Source organism: Polyodon spathula, chromosome 20 (assembly GCF_017654505.1).
Source record: "Polyodon spathula isolate WHYD16114869_AA chromosome 20, ASM1765450v1, whole genome shotgun sequence".
Lineage (NCBI taxonomy): Eukaryota > Metazoa > Chordata > Actinopteri > Acipenseriformes > Polyodontidae > Polyodon > Polyodon spathula.
The window spans coordinates 498,327-515,305 of record NC_054553.1 but is presented as its reverse complement, the minus strand read 5'-3'; the positions used below and the strand labels follow the sequence as shown (position 1 = coordinate 515,305).

The 16,979-nt window shown below is 42.5% G+C and overlaps 1 protein-coding gene across 7 annotated transcripts in view; it reads right to left on the bottom strand.

Annotated features, from left to right (window-relative positions):
• Positions 1-16,979, bottom strand: part of LOC121295268 (AF4/FMR2 family member 2-like) — a 127,895-nt gene that overhangs the window by 38,375 nt on the left and 72,541 nt on the right. For 6 of the 7 annotated variants that reach the window (XM_041219716.1, XM_041219717.1, XM_041219718.1 and 3 more), the window contains 5 exons: positions 14,126-14,170; positions 9,046-9,132; positions 6,673-6,709; positions 6,387-6,438; positions 316-367 (listed from right to left, as the gene is read on the bottom strand). In XM_041219716.1, coding sequence (XP_041075650.1) covers positions 316-367; positions 6,387-6,438; positions 6,673-6,709; positions 9,046-9,132; positions 14,126-14,170 — 273 coding nt within the window. The remainder of the gene's footprint in view (positions 1-315; positions 368-6,386; positions 6,439-6,672; positions 6,710-9,045; positions 9,133-14,125; positions 14,171-16,979) is intronic. The other variant, XM_041219722.1, reaches the window with a different exon arrangement.

The window sequence follows — 16,979 nt, the reverse complement described above, 5'->3', positions numbered from 1 at the left end:
AGGATTGCTTCTAAAGTCATTCAAATTCATTTTGCACCCTAAAAGGTAGATTCATTTAAAATTATTATTAATATTATTATTATTATTATAAAAATGGATGCCAAGGCAAATATAGTGCTGTAAGATGAAGTAAAAACACCAGCTATTTAGCTGAAGGTCTTTCAAGAACTGTTTATTTCTGGGTGATTACCCCCCCCCAATATTTCATGGACTCTGCTGTCTGCTAATAGCTCTGTGCATGTTCTTTTGTGTATCTTGTATTTGTGTTCCAGTATTTTCAAGTGAATAAACATAGAGTTGAGGTCTTGTCTCTACCTGCTCGCTGTCTTCATCATCGCTGCTGAGCTTCAGATCATCCTCCAGCATTCTAGAACAGAGAGAATCAATCAATCAATCACAGCGTTCCCAGTCTCTCTCTCTCCCGGGAACAGGAGGAATGGAAAAATAAAAAAACACATTGAATGAGAAAAAAAAGGCGCTGTGCGCCTCTGAAGTAAATCTTGGATTGCCAATTCTGTTCAGTCCAGCAATCATAAAAGACAGATTTAAATAAGCAGTCTGGCCTTGGTCGTGCAGTGTGATATAGCACACCAGGGGCTGTATTCATGAAGCATTAACACACTAGTGTATGCACAGCATTGCAATGCATTTACTGACATGGTGGCGGTTTACCAGTATTTACATAGGATTGTCTCTAAACTAAACACAACTGTTACACACTGGAGAGGCAAAACTCATAGGACCCAAAACAATGTAAGCCTTGTGTGACAAACAGAGCCTAACTGGTGAAGAAGGGACGAAGCAAAACAAGCTGTTGTTAAACAGACAGAAAGCAAACAGAAAAAGTCCCATTGGTTTAGAATCTGTGTTCACCTCTGCAAACCAAAAAGTGGTGCACAGATGGTGTTGTTGCGTAATGTTAGTGAAAGTGCTTGAGGGTGGCAATATCTGACATCCATATCACAGCCTCCTTCAGTGCATCAGGACTGTTTTGTTGCTGGTTTGGAGAGAAATCCTTGACTATTGCAGTGCTTACACAACGGCAAGGCAAAAGACCCTTGAAAGGATTTCAGTCTGCTCTGGAAACATTAGAGGGTTTCTTTTTAAAGAGGAAATGTGCTAAGGTTTAGAGTTTACAATGACCTAAGCTGTCGTGCAGCGTCTCAGATTGAGCAGAACTGGCAACAGAACTACCAGTCATTAACTTGGTAATAATTTACAGATGTCAAGAACCCCAAGCAATGCCAGGCGCTGCAATTCATTCCTTGTATGGATTTATAAAGAGTTATGAATTGAGCAAGGAGACGGAGATACCGGTATGTAACCCCAGACTGGAATCCAATTCTGATTGAGGAGCCAACATCCCAACTCAACCTGAAGATTTACCAACAAGGGCTTCAAACCAACCTGAACTGAGATATACAGGGGACGGGGTATTAGGAAGACACATTTCTAGCTTACACCACATGAAACCCATGCTTTCACTTTTATTGAACCGCAAAAGTGCAATATAAAAATAATACATTCTTCAAACATGTCCTGAGGCACTCACACATTTTGAGGACTGATTCCATCACAGGCCTCTTTAAAACAATGAGTGCTGGGTGAGCTGAACGCGATATTAAACTTGAATTACAATAGCTATGAGGGGACTAAGCTCTTCTCAGCCTGGAGACAGGGAGAATTCCCACTTACCCAAATTGAATGCATATATTAAACAGTGGCAACCTGAACAGACTGATGGTCTACAGGGATTTTTCTTTCATTTCAGTGAGCTGTGATGTTTTACATTACCAGCAGATGGCGATGGTGTGTATACTGATGGCCATTCCTGTTTGGTTGGGAAGTTTAAAGCTCAGAAAAAAAAACCAAAAAAAAAAAACCCCTGATATCTCTACTGCACAATCCACAGATACAGCATCAAAGGTAATACTAATTAAATCAAAATTTAATCGTGTGTGTCAATATTTTGTGACTTCACATAGCAGCTCAAACTGGTTCTTTGCTAATCCTGTGTTGCTCTAACAGTTCACAGCAGGGTAATGATTGGATTAAGTAAGGTTTCTAATCTAATTATTGGGGGTTAGGAATTGCCTGGCACTAAATAATTAACTGGAGATTATCGTTTAAAACGGCCAATTGAACTGCAACCTTGAAAGGGTGTGTGTGTGTGTGTGTGTGTGTGTGTGTGTGTCCATTCTAAATTAATTTGAATTAGTTCAGCCAAAAACAAGACATCCATGAACAGACGTAGCATCTGAGCTGACAAATGAGATGGAAACATCAGGCTCAGTCTGGTCTGTCTGCATTAAAGAGCTCCACCGTTTACATACAGAGCCTTTCACAAAACCAAACCCACATCCCCAGGTGCAACTAAATGCACACTGAGTAAACCACAGCCTGAGCGAGGTGGACAGCGTGGCCCCATGCAGGGGGGGAAGGAAAACGTGTGTGCTGCTGTGTGGAATACTCTTAACTGCCACTAATGTGTTGAGCACCAACAGCGCTCAGGCCCTGATGTAATATTCTGAATGAAACGATGTGTGTCAACACCCCTGCTGACTCCCATTCGATTTGTTTACTCACTTTGCACGGGGTTTGAAATGCATGCTGCTGCCGAGGTCACAAAAATAGCCACTTTTCTGTCTACACTACTTGTAAAATGTTTTACAAGCATCATTTAGTAGATTCCTCAGATAACTACCACATAGTCTAACATGCCGTGTGGATCTTCCATCAAGAGGAATAAGAAGCAGAGAGAGAAACAGGGAGTGAGAGAGAGGGTTTTTTTTTCGGGTCACACAGCCAGCACAGAGGCCTGCGCTCGTGAGCATCTCTGGCGCCTCCTCAGTAATTAGTGTAATTACAGCTGGTGGGAAGAGTAGCTACTGTGGTTACTATCCATTAGATAACTTACAATCACTCCCATTGTCATCCACCTGGAGCTGCTCTGTACAACAGGGGAAAGCTCTTCTACTCTAAAGAATTCTCTTAACTTTAGCAACTCAAAAAATCCTTAGCTCAACGTAATCCGAAAGAGGCCAGAATCCTCTTTGATTATCTCAGTAACATAAAATGACAAACTACAGTAATGGTACCTGTGCATTCCTGACGTACAGTAAAGTCACCAAAAATGAAATCATTTGGATGCCTAAATAATGGAAAGAGGCGTGTCTGGGGCAGGCCGTGGGCTGCATACTCTTCCCAGGTATCTCCACTAGGACTCTACCAGCTCTAATGAATAATCAGGGGCAGGTTGTCAAGCAGCAGGTACTGTAATATACCCTCCTTTGTCATGTTCAAACACTGCCCTCACACTAGCTCTTTTCTCACAATGTCTGACATGACAAAGCAGAGATGCACTCACACACACACAGAGACATACAAACAGACTGCCGCCCCTGTCAAAGATCTCAGTTTCTCAGACAGACTCAGGCAGGAGGTGTTGGAGTGGTGATACCCACCCCCGCTTTCCTATCAAGAGAAGCAGACAAATTATTTGAATAATTAAACAATCAGATGGAGTTTTTTTTTGTCTGACAGTACAACACAGTTTGCTTTTATATAGCGCTTTAAATTCAGAGCTTCCCAGGGTGCTTTACAATAGAAACGCTAGAAAATAAAAAAATAAAAAGAGACACTGACCAATCAATCCAGCTCAAGAATAAGCCAACACAAACTAATATGTTTTTAAATTTGATTTAACAGACTGGACTGGGCTCCTGATACGGGGTGGGACGGTGTTCCAAAGGCAGGGATCTAGCCACTAAAAGCCATCGCCCTTGCTAATTTCAGATGACTTCATGGGACTGCTAAAAGTTCAGCAGTCTCTGATCTCAGGAACGCAGCGCTTCACAGACAGTGCATGTGTACCCGGCCTCTACGGAAGCAAGCCTTAGCTGAGAGACAGTGCATGTGTACCCGGCCTCTACAGCAGCTCAGTGAAGGATCTCAGCTTAATGTCTAAATATGGATGTGGGCAGGCGCTGGCCTGACCCCGTTTTGTAATGAGATGATACTGAGAGAATGGATTAAATGTCATATTATACCACTCACAGTGTACATATATAGCAGTGCAAGGCAACTCGATTATCACTAACTGCAGTTACACCATAATTACAGAGATCCAAGATTGCAGTTACAATGTAGTTAACTTACAATGCGATCTAATGCACTTCAGTGGTAGTTTGTTCCAATTAAATTCTCTTCATGAGCACATTGAATAGCAGCAGTGTTCCTTATGGAAATTATTTTAAAACAGCAGTCCTGTCATAGATGTGAGAGAATGGTATTTAATCTGTATGCATGGGACCCATCTATAATATTATATGTGTATATATATATATATATATATATATATATATATATATATATATATATATATATATATATATATATATATATATATATATACACACACACACACACACACACACATACACACATACATACATACATACACACACACACACACACACATCTTTTACAATAACAAAATGTAAATGCCCCTTACCAAATAATTGTGTAATGACAATATTCAGCCACCGACAGCACTGTGTTCTGCATTAGGAAATCTATTCAAATTCCAGGCAAAGTGATTTGCCCCTGAAAGTGATATGTAGATGTCACAGGGTGTATAACAGGCACAAACACAAAGAGGTTTGGTTAATCCATTGTCGTCAGCCCTACAGTTGCTTTCTTTACCTAGCTAGCTGGTCTCTGTCTGACTTTTTGTGCTATAGAACAGCAAGGGCTGACTAAAAGAAAGCTCTATTAGTTCAGATATGACAAAAGTGGCTCTAGGCCTGGAACTTAAGAGCCTTGACACTTTAATGATATGTTTCGATGGCAGAGTTGAGACCGGGCCCAGCTACTGTCTCCGCACTTGGAGTGAAGTGTGTGGAACAGTGGCAGCTCATCTAGCAATAGAGAGCGTGTTGTCACTGACTGTGATTAGGAGGCCCTGCAGGGAGGGCAGGGAGGCAGGCAGGCAGGGAGGCAGGAGACAGGCAGGGAGGGAGACAGGCAGGGAGGCAGGGAAACAGGCAAGCAGACAAGGAGAGGTAGGCAGACAGAGAGAGGCAGGAAGACAGGGAGAGGCAGGCAAGCAGGGAGGCTCTGAAAAGGGGCACAAGAAGCCACCATTTCTCCAGACAAGACTTTGGTATCTCTGAGCCTGGCAATTGTAACTTTAATAAAGAAACTCAAGACTACTTCCAAGCTTGAATGATCACACTTGTTTATTTCTAGCTTGGGAGCTTCACTTCCTTTCTGATCAAAGCCATGTTGATGATGATTTGTAGTGAAAAGCTTTGAGCCTGCAGCTCACATTATCTTGTGTGTTTCAGTAGCATGTGAAGAGCCCACCTGGAACTGGAGCTGCTTATAAAGCACGTGCTTAGTATATATGTATCTACTGGTGTAATTACTTTCTTTTCCTGACTTCAATAGATTTCACTAATCATCATGTATATGGAAGCTTGTGGGGGAATTAAAGGATCTGTTTAACAAGAAAACCAATGTTCCAAGTACTACAGCAGTGTAGAGTGCAGTGCCTGGTTGCTGAGTAAACTTGCCAGGGGTACGTGTCTGTTTAATATGAACCAGGCACTGCTGCTCAGCTGTGCTTACTTTGCAGTTCCCAGTGTTAGCTGTAACAGGACCCTGGGTGACCCCAGTCAATACATTCAGCTCAGCAGAGACAAAGCCTGTATTGAAATGTACTTGCCTTGGGTCGGCTTTCCCAAAACATTTCAGCATGATGTAAAACATCCAAAAAATGTGATGCCCCCATTGAGCAAAAACAAACAAGACTGATAGAGCAGGCTGCACCTGAAAAGTGCACTAGAGAGAATGGGCCCTGCTGTGGAAAACAATGCAGCGCTTGTCTTTTTGGGAACAACTCAAAGCCACTTGTCACAAAGTTTTTTTGGATAGTTGTTATAGGAGGCAGTGTGCTCCAGGGTTTGTAACCAGAAGGTTACCGGTTCAAATCCCACCGCTGCCACTGACTTGACTCACTGTGAGACCCCAAGCAAGTCACTTAACCTCCTTGTGTTCTATCCTGCACATAAGATGTTAAATAAATGTCCTATTGCAAGTGACTCTGCATATAATGTACAGTTCACAGCCTACCTCTGTAAAGCGCTTTGTGATGGTTGTCCATTATTAAAGGCGCAATATAAAAAATAAAGATATTTTAAGAGAGAAAATATTGATGATGCTTTTCTACTTTCACAGAAATACAAATGGCCAACTTCGTGACCTTGAAACTGCCAAGACTCGCAATGAATGGCGGATGGTGAAGGCTGATCTGCCTCAGCATTTGACACGCTCCTTCTAAGAGACAAGGAATTTCTGAAGCGATGAATCAAATGGATACTCACGACTTCTGTGGCACAGGCTTGGTTGCAGCCTTGTTGGGAGCATCGCTGTGTTCTGTAAAGGAATTCACACATACACATCAGAGCAGTGTTTTGATTAAACGCTGTCCAAAAGCCGTCAAGCCATCAATTGAGCTTTGCTAACAAGGTGTCACACAGCATAACGTTTTAATGAAAATGAACACTGTTCCACTGGCGCACCATGTCATTAATATTGCAGCCCTAGATTTAATTACACTTTAGCAGGATTACATTGGCTTGTAGATTAGAGGAACAAAAGGAGACCTACTTGGTCCGTTGTGTCCGGAGGGGAGATGCTGGGGCTCCTAGAAGAGAGGAAGCACAGGATATATTTCAGCACACACTGAGGAAATACAAATGAACTGCAGCATCAAGCAAGGAGGTTTGCTTGGGGAGCTAATTGATTTTACACTCACATAATTAGACAGAACACAAATGTGTCTCTCTGTGTGGGCTGAACAGAGAACATCAGAGTTAAAAGACACAACTAAGCACAGATTGATAGACCGTGCTTAATAAGGGGAATGCCATGAAGGTCATGTTGGGTTTCAGGCATAACAGGAGAGTGGGGCCTTCGTCAGCTGATCTCTAAGAGATGCCCAGTCCCAATCACATGTGGGGTAGTGACGCTATCCACTGCTGTTCATTTGTCATTGAACGTATCGTTTCTTTTAGTATTTCTAAATGTGCTTCTGAAAGTTCCGGGGTTTAGTTCTTTTCAGTGCCATGCACACACACAAAAAAAAACCACAGCTGTTAATAATATTCTCCTGTTAGAACTATGATATTTACATGCAGTTTAAATTGACTCCGGCCAGCGTCTCAAAAGGAAGGAGGCACAATCCCATTTGTTTTGCAGTTTTAGGATTCATTGCTTTCTTTCTTGAAGGGGAAGTGGGGGGATTCAAGCTCGGAGGATTAAAGTGTTGTACAGCATCAAAAGTGACAGTGGCTCGCTCTAGTCTTGTATTAAACTTTGTGTCTATCAATGTCAATGACTTTGGGAATGGTTCTCGAGGGATGATTTCCTTTGATCCCTTTTCCCCCCAGACTCAATGAGGCTTGACAGAGAAGGTGCTTGTTCCGTTCTCCTCAAAGCAAACACTCTAATCACCAGTCTGTTCCTGTAGTTCCCAGCTATCAGTCATTGGCTTGGGACCAGATACCTTCCAACTATCGGCACACAGTGCACATTATGAGCCTGGGTAAGATACTGTAACACGAACTATGATCGTTAAACTTCTTTGAAAAAACGTTTTGGCCGCAGTTCAGGTCATTCCTTTCTCTCTTTAAAAAGGTATCCTAAAGCTTTCTCATCCTACTCATTCGTTTATACGGTTCGTTCTATTGTGCAGGGTTCTTTTTTAAATCCTTGGAAGAATAAAAAAGCCTTTTCTGTTGTTTGCTCTACCTTATCTGGTCCTGAGAGTGACAGCCCTGCTTCTAGAGGGCAGCGGTGCACATCACAGTCCAAACAGAGCTGTCTCTTACAAGAATAGCCAAGTGTTTAAAAACAAAGCTCCTCTCGAGCCATTGCAGCCCATTTTAGTTGGTCTGATTCTGCACTGGGACGTTTGCAAACACAGATACTGCAGCTGTATCCCAGGATTGTTCAATGTGGGGAATCGGCAGTGCCATTGTGAACTGAAACAGACCCGCCTACAACACAGAGCAGAGTCTTTACTGCTTCCAGTGTTCACACTAGCAATAATATTGGTGTTGCTTTTTTCCCCCCAATAGGAAACAAGGTTCAGTGCTTCCACGTAACCCAATTCCTGTGTTATTATCTCATTATATGGTTTTCCAGTAACAAAAAAAAATGACCCTGCCATTTTACAGCCTATTTCTTTTTCTTTTCTTACCCAGAGCTGCTGCACAGATAACGTGGCCTGCATTATTGTCGCTACAATGAAAGGGTTTTTACATTTTCATTTGTAGCGTCTCGCTGCGATTCTTTCCCACCGTTGTCTTCTAAATGAACATCTCCTGTGCAGTGTCTCAGAGGGGAAGCTAATCTATCATCGAGAAGGGGAGAGCAAGGTTGAGGTCTCCTGTATTATCTGAGCAGGCCTCCTCCAGTCTCTGGGGCTGACAAACTGCATAAGTGAGTGCAGGGTTTATTATGGGGCTATGCAATATACTGTATTGTATCTGCTGCTCCTTTTTTAAAAGGACACATACAATTACACAGGAGGTCATGTTTTCTATGGAAGCCTTCTGCTCTATTGAAATAAATACTTATTAGAAGTGTAACAAGCGATGCCCCTGCAAGAAGTGGGAACCAAAGTAACCTAGACATGTCCCTCACACTGTGGAGAAACTATTGCTAGCCCTGCTAATTAGCGGGCGCTAATTTAGCTGTTTTCATTTATTTGCATTTAATGGTGGTAAATTACTCAATGCACTGTACTGTGCCATAGGGTGCTTCATCAATACAATTTATGCCGTCTAACTTTGAGTTTCATGAAAATCCCTCAAAGAAATTGGAAGTGTACATGTAATTCTAGTGCAGTTAACAACACTCCAAACAGAGTGCCTTTCCATCTGAGCTTGGTCAGGAGCAGGGCTGGGGTCTGCAAGCTATTTATGGTCAATGTTCACGCAAGGTGCTGTATGTATGGAGCTGTATGGGAGGATCCACCTTGGATGGAATGGGGAACTTGGTCTGCTCTGCTTTTCCGGGAGTGTGAATTGCTGTCAATGGCGGCGGCCATGAGTGGGTCATCTCCTGCAAGATGAAATGGAAACACTGTATCATTCTACTGAGATCAGAACCTATTCCACTCAATTCTGATGCAGCATACAGATTGCTCTGCACAATAATACTAAATATATGTGTGCAAGTCTTTCATAATCACTACAGCTCACAGGCTGCACAAGACTGGCTACTAATGGGAGGCACAGAAACTGAAGGACAGTGGGCTTTTGAACCTTACATTGAATTGCGGTTTTATGTTTTTCTCTTCAATGCCGGTACAGTTCCAAACTTCAGACAGATTGCTGTGCCCTGTGACTGAGGCATGAGTCAGTAGCCTCTGCTGTACCAGACAGGAGTGGGTGTCTGCAGCCCTCTGCTCCTCATAGCCAGGGGCTGATTCAGTGCGATCTGCGAGGCCTCACAGGTTTCGTTTCTCAGCACACACACACTTGTTTTGATGAGCGAGAGGCAAGCGTTCACTGAAACATGATGCACTCATCACTTAGATTTACTGATTTGTGTTTGTTTGTTTGTGCCGTCAGTTAAACGTATTATTTGATCTATTAATAGAGACCCCTCTATTATATTGTAGTTGTTCCACGATCAGAAATACACAGAGGAACCCTGGTCTCCCCTCACTGGGTACTAAAATGGGATTTGCAGTTATTTACTCTTTCGATTTCTTGAATGTTGTAGGGAGAGATGCACAGTACGTTATTGTCTAGAATGGGTTTCTTATCAAACAGAAATCCCAACCAACTGTCTCTCTGCAGTGCTCTCTCACTCACAGACACTAATCATCCAGGCACTGACCCACTCAGTCTCTCAATTAACATACTAAAGGATACTAAAGGATGTCTTTATTAACCCTGACAAAGGCACCGATTAAAATCAAAAGATGTTTTTATGAATGTGAAGTGTCTCCAAATCTGTGTTACCTTGTCTTGACAGTCCTACAAGACTCCTAAGCATTCAGTACAGCAGTACACTGTTACAGACAACCCCAAGAGCAAACACAAAACTCCCTTCATTATAAATATTCAGAATATCCTCAGTCTGCTCCCTGACAGTTTCCAATTGCAGTTAAGTTTTTACAATGTGATGGAGTGGGTCAGCCCTGTCTAGTGATGTGTAAATAAAATGATTCAGGGTTACACATTCACTGAAGTCACTGTCCAGTCACTGAAGTACTGCAATTAAAAACAGGTGCATTTAAATGAAGGATCAAATCAAGGCTGCCCCTTCACATTCATTTTTCAAGCCATTAAATGAATTCATTTCAAGGCACTCCGCAAGCTAGAAATGAAAAATGCTTGGGGAAAATGATTTCAGTGCATTGGATTGAAGGCAGGTCAGGAGGAAATAAAACAACAATAAGTAATTTGACGTCTAAATGGTAGAAGAGGAATGCTGTGTGAGTGGTGGGTATATGGATCTCTTCAATGGCATGCAGCGTTTAAGTGCCATTTCAGTTCTCATCAGCTCAGCATGCAATGAGAAATGGGAAATCTTGAATGCATAAAGTACCGTTACAACCGAGCTTGTGTGAAAATGATACATCATTGACAATACACAGCGAAATTTTATTACTGCACAAAGAAGATTTAGTTTGTTGGAAATCCCAATAATGCCAGACAATTATTTGCAATAGAGGTTGGCACGAATCTGTTAATGAAAAAGGCTCTGTAGTGTTGATATTCGGATAATAACACTGGAATTAGAGGGATCCATTATTTTATTCTGCTATCTTCTGGACTGTGCTCCTGTAAGTCAAACACTCTTTTCAAACGTTACACTACTTATATCAGCAGTGAGCCCCACAGAATCAGACACTAGTCTATGAGAACGGCCAGTCTGCTCAGTCTTGAATGCTGCACCTGTGTGGGATCTCTTATTGCATAAGCTTGCAAGGTGAATTGCTGGTGCTTGTATAAAGAAACACAACCAAGTCCTCACCTCTCCATATATCTTTCAATGCACAACCCTATCTTTCAATCCACAGCACACGTTGTCCTGTCTGACTAGCAGCTCGGACACCTGTGTGACTGCTGGCTGAATGAGGAGTAGCCTGTGCAGATATGAAGTGCTAATTTGTTGATATCGTTCTGTCACTACTGCTCTGATACACTGGAAGTGATGATCTGTAATCTGCCGGCACATTGTGCTAACATGATGCAAAGTTTTAGATGCTGTGTAAAACCTGCCTGTCTGGGTGGTGTGCTCCATGTCAGCCATCTCTGTGGCTGCAATAAATAAACTTGCGTAAGCTATCAAACACCTCCTTTATCTTCCCCAGCAGCAGAGATTTCTCAAGCTGAAGACCCACCAACCATAAAGGTTATATCCGCGAGTATCAATTATTCTTCCCTTCAACCAAGGGATGCTTGGGCTATTCGACAGTACTGGATTTCGTTCTTTTCATGATCCCTGATTGCATCTGCTGTATGTATGCATCAGTGATGGAAATAGGTATAAGAAATCTGTGTATGTGTGTATGTGTGTATGCATGTATGCATGCATGTATGTATGTATGTATGTGGCCAAGGCTTCAACAAGAGAAAGCTTGTTTTCTTGGCACTGTAAACAAACTGAAAAGCCAGTTACAATGCTGTGGTAAATACATTTGGAGACACCCCCACCGCTAAGATGCTAATCCCCGCTGCTGAAGAGCTCAGCCCCTGCCTGCCTGTGACTGCAGTCCGAGCAGCAGGTTGCTTTTTATTAAGTGTGGCAAGCAGAGGATCAGAGAGGAGTCTGCTGGGATCACCCAGCCCTGGCATTACAGGGTCTGAGTGAAGCGGACAGAAAAGCTGCTCTTGTGTCATGTCTGAGCTATTGCAGTGCACACTCACAAGGGGTTTTATTGTGGAAGCGTTTCCTTCTTTCTCTTGGTGGCGCTGCTCTTGACAACGGATCCCTGGGTCTTTATTATATTGTGGACTGTGGACTGTTTATACATCTTGGCAGCACTGTGTGTACAAGTATGTGTTCTGAGTAAATACAGTAACACTGAAGAGGAGGCAGTTACAGCCATGCTACAGTATATGTGTGTGTTTATTTATTTACAATACTCTAGTGTATTGTATTTATGCACACAGAAGGGATACAATTTAATGTGAACAGAATGGCATTACTGCTTGTCAAAATCAATGTAAAACTGTGAGACTAAGCAGGTGATATGATCAACCTACCTTGTATTAGTGCTGTGTTACCTGAGAATCCACCTGGACTCTATTAAGAACTTATTTGAAAGGCTAATCGTGGGATAACCATGAGTGGTGGCTGATGCAACCCAGGGTGCTGCTTTCTTAGCACCACGTAAGCTTTATAACATGTAGTTTGATACAGTGTATCTAACGACCAGTTAACACGCACAACTGAGTTAATCAGGCACATCACTCACTCTCAGTGACAACCTACAATGCCACAGCAATTCAATACAGCCACCACATAATACAATACCAGCCAGACAAACACCACTCACTGACATCACACTGACCAAAGAGATTGTCTACTTCCAGCCAGGAAAACAACACTCACTGACATCGCACTGACCAAAGAGACTGTCTACTTCCAGCCAGGCAAACACCACTCACTGACATCGCACTGACCAAAGAGATCGTCTACTTCAGTGTTTTTCCATCTGGCAGTTCAAAATCCAACATTTCTTTCATTTTGCATTTTATTGGATTATTAATGGCTTTTAGTATTCTGCTGTTTTCCTGTTCTCGCCACCACTGCTCCCGGCAGTCTGCAATCTCCCAGCTCCAGCTCTCAGCTCGGGGCTTGTAGGACATGCTCCAGATTCCTGCGCACTGAACAAGCTGCCTGCTCCAGTGATAGATTTGCGAGCTACCCACAGTGGCACTTATCTGGCATAAATCAACAGTGAGATTTGAAGGATAATTATAGAAATGCGACATGTTTCTAAAGCCAAAAAGCATCTCCACTAGCATGAAGAACGAAAAAACAACAGGAGAGAGAGAGAGAGAGAGAGAGAGAGAGAGAGAGAGAGAGAGAGAGAGAGAGAGAGAGTGAGAGCAATGCAAAGTACAAGTGGATGATTGCTGTCTTAAATTAGATTTTCATTATTGGGGTCTGATGGACCCTGCTTGCCACCGATTATTATAAATTATGATTATTATTATTTTATGTAACGGCAGGTGGCCTGTATTGTAACAGAACTTGCTTCTAAAGTGGGAAGTGTACAGTCTGCCAGAGAGACCCTTATATAAAACACCTTCAGACAGGCAGGCAGGCAGGAAGGGATTCAGTTATTTACTCAGCTATTAAAAGTGGCCACTCTTACTCATTCTTCTTGACAGCTAAACACAGGGTTGCCTGGCAACCATTATTTGACATCATCTCCTTCCCCACATATGACAGGTTCACGTAATTCACAGGGTCAGGCAACTTGTTACTCACTTTCCCCAATGACGTGCGTTTAATCGTTTAAAATACATACCATGCAACCCCCACAGAGCACCAAGCAGCCGTGCTCGTATAGAATCAAACTCTCGCACACACACATGCAAACTTGCATATGCAACTCGAGTACATGTCAAGCACTAAGGCATGCATGCAATATTGGCACCTTCATAACCTTGTGATGAAACGTGTGTGCGGTGACACACCTACACACACTATAATCAAGCAGCCTGTCAAATTCTCAACACTGCTCAGAGTGTTGGTGGCTCAGCAGGTGGCATCCACTAACACCTCTGGTGCAAAATGCAACAGGTCCACTCCAGCCATCTGGAGTGTCAATCCTGACACAAACCTCACATACAAAACATGCCTGCATTGTGCACAGAGATGCTGTGCTTCCATAGAAGGGAGCACATTAACCAGAGACACCAGACCCTCTGCTGCAAGCAAGATTCCACATCCCTGGGGGTTCAATATACTGTACGATGCTTCACTTAAAGGGACCGTCAGACACATTTTCTGCACACCCTTTGGATCACTGTGTGCAAGTTATATTATACAGGAAAAAAAACCAAGAGGAGAAAGTCAAACTCACCCGCAGTATTTCTTCAACACAGCTGGGGTCATTTGAAAGGCTGACCTGTGAAAAATAAAAAGGAAAGAACACATCGTTTTATAGAATAGCAGTCAAAAGGCAAAAAAAAATGTAATAAAACTCATGATGCAGTGTTATGACACCAAAATGACAAGCTGGACAAATCTCAGCGGAAACAGTAATACACTGTTCATCTCCATGGTGCAGGACACAGATGGACAACAGTTTCAGCATGTCACCATTTTATTCATTCATTCATTCAATAGGAAAAAGCCCCTCAAATAAAATCTGTGTTACTACATGTAAAATTACATGTTACTAACAGTAGTTGCTGACATGCTATAGAAGTGTATTGCAATGTAATGGCACACTATTGGCTGTCTGATATGTTATAAAGTAGTTATAAGGTTGATATAATGCCCTAGTAACATGCTGTGTGCTGCTACAACCTACTATCAGACCCTCTCAAACACATACAGCGGTGAATTAGTTAGCGATAACATGTTCCTCTCAATTCAAGTCACGGCTGTAATTGACCCTAAGGAATGATGTGCCTTAACTCTTAAAGCTGCTAACAATTCCCCTTGGCCTGCAGGCGAGCGATTGCTTCTTCTGATGAGCAGGCTGGTCACTGAGCTCTTGTTTCTGGGGTGTGTATTCAGTACTACATTGGGATGGCATTTACAGAAAGCTGCACTATTTTAGATTCTTGTTTTAGTATGTTAACGATAAAGGGAACTCGTTATATAGTATGTATGTGACAGACAGACAGGACCACATCACCAGAAGTACTGTACTGGCTATAATAAACAGCAGGTATCAGATCTTCTGAGCTGTAATCTCTAACCGCTCCACAGAGTTTAAAACACTGTAGGCTATTAATTTCACTTTAGGAATGCCTAACTGCTAAGACTCTGGCAACAGACAAGAGAAGCTTTTTGTTATTTGAGAATTCTGATGCCAGACCGTCTCACATAGAATTCCCCCGAAGCAGAGGGCTCTGCTCCCCACAGACTCCCTGTTCTCTCTCTACACCACACTGAAGAATGTCTGTGCCCACAATATCTGTACCTGCCAATGTGCACGTCCTACCATCATGTACTACTGTGACATCACAGCGAAGCGTGCAGTGGCTTAACCCTCTGAGATAGCATCAAACATTAAGCCCTAAGCTTGTGCAACAGCAGCAGAATGTGAAAGCTAGATAATTCAGGGCTGGAGAGAAGCACATTCTTTATACATTTTTTTCTTTTTACATAGTAATATGCACAGCAGAAGATTTTTTTCTGGGCAACGGTAAAATGCTTTACTTGTTCAGAAGTATAAGATAACAGTACCTTACTTTGATAAAGACAAACCAAGAAAAGTAAATCTGTGTGTACAGTGTTCATTAATCAGTGCTGATAGCAGTCTGGGAGATACTGACCAGCATGCAATCGTTTCTGACCCCGAGTGACATTTCACATACCCCTTTGTTATCATGATATAAAAGAACAGCCAACAATGCGGCCCTTGATATGAGAGCTGAACGACACCAGTTGAATAAAACAGGTCTTTTTTAAAACTGTTTTTATTACATTAGACCCTATTCACAATGCACATGGGTGTGTTCTGATGAATAGAAAAATGATGCAAACCCCCCCCCCCCAAAAAAAAACAGCATTTCAGAACTGTTTTGAAAATATACCACTTTATTTAAAAGAAAAGAAAGAAAATAAGAATAATATGTAAAATGTGTTGCTTTTCAAATACTGTCCTGCCACAGTGATAGCAAGAACCCCTTACTGCTTATTGAAGAGGCCAAGGCCAGGCATGCGGTGACTGCACTGACCCCTGAGTGATGCCACTGTGCCCGCAGCGTGGCCCCGTGGTGACTGCACTGACCCCTGAGTGATGTCACTGCCCCCAGTGTGGCCCCATGGTGACTGATCTGAGCTCTGATATCACTGTGCCCTCAGCGTGGCCCTGTGGCTGGCGCTCTCACAGAAAGGTCACTTTGAATGCCAGGAGAGCCTGTGGGTTTTACTGCTGCATTAGAAATCTCCACTCATAGACATCCACTGCATGACAGCGTGTTTACTCAACGACCATGGTACCGCGAGGAACAAATGCACGCGCTACTGTTTTATTAGCTGTTAATTCTGGCCTGGCTCGCACTTGCACATGATCCCTCTCACCAAGTGGTCAGTAAGACCAAGTGGTGAAAGTGTCTCTTATCAGAGATCTGTACGGTAAGACAACATGCAGAGCAGTGGTCTGTGTTAGTATTAGCTGAATCTGTTTCTAATGAGTGCTGATCTACCCCATAGTGTAAGAATTCAAGGTTATCAGCAGCACAGCGGTGAGGTACAGAAAAGGGAATTGTGTTACCCAAAGATGAAAAGAAAAAAAAAACCTAATTACTCAGAGGTTTCTGAAGTGCCTGTCTGACACTGCTGGTAAACACTCCTCACAGACAAACCTTTTGCAAACCCATAAACTTTCTATTTGCTCAAGGGCAGTAGCTAATACCCTGTTCCCATGGAAACACAGTTTTCATGCTCAGCGCAAGAAATCTTATCAGATGTTTTCAAAAAATAAATAAATAAATAAACGAATCAGGAATAGTGTTTCTGCTGATCTCATTACCAAGACTCCGAGTTACTCATGTTCCTCTCGCTAAAATTAAAAACTAATTAAGCTACTTTTTTATTTGTTATGAAGCTTTTAATTATCTGTGATAAAACGGGAATCTTTAATAACAGGTAGTATTGCTCCTTTGTGAAGGACCGTGCCTTACAGACTTAAGAGTCGCTGAAAACGCCCAAGAGTCGTCTTCACTGTTTCTTTTTAGTTTACAAATTGCCAACCCAGA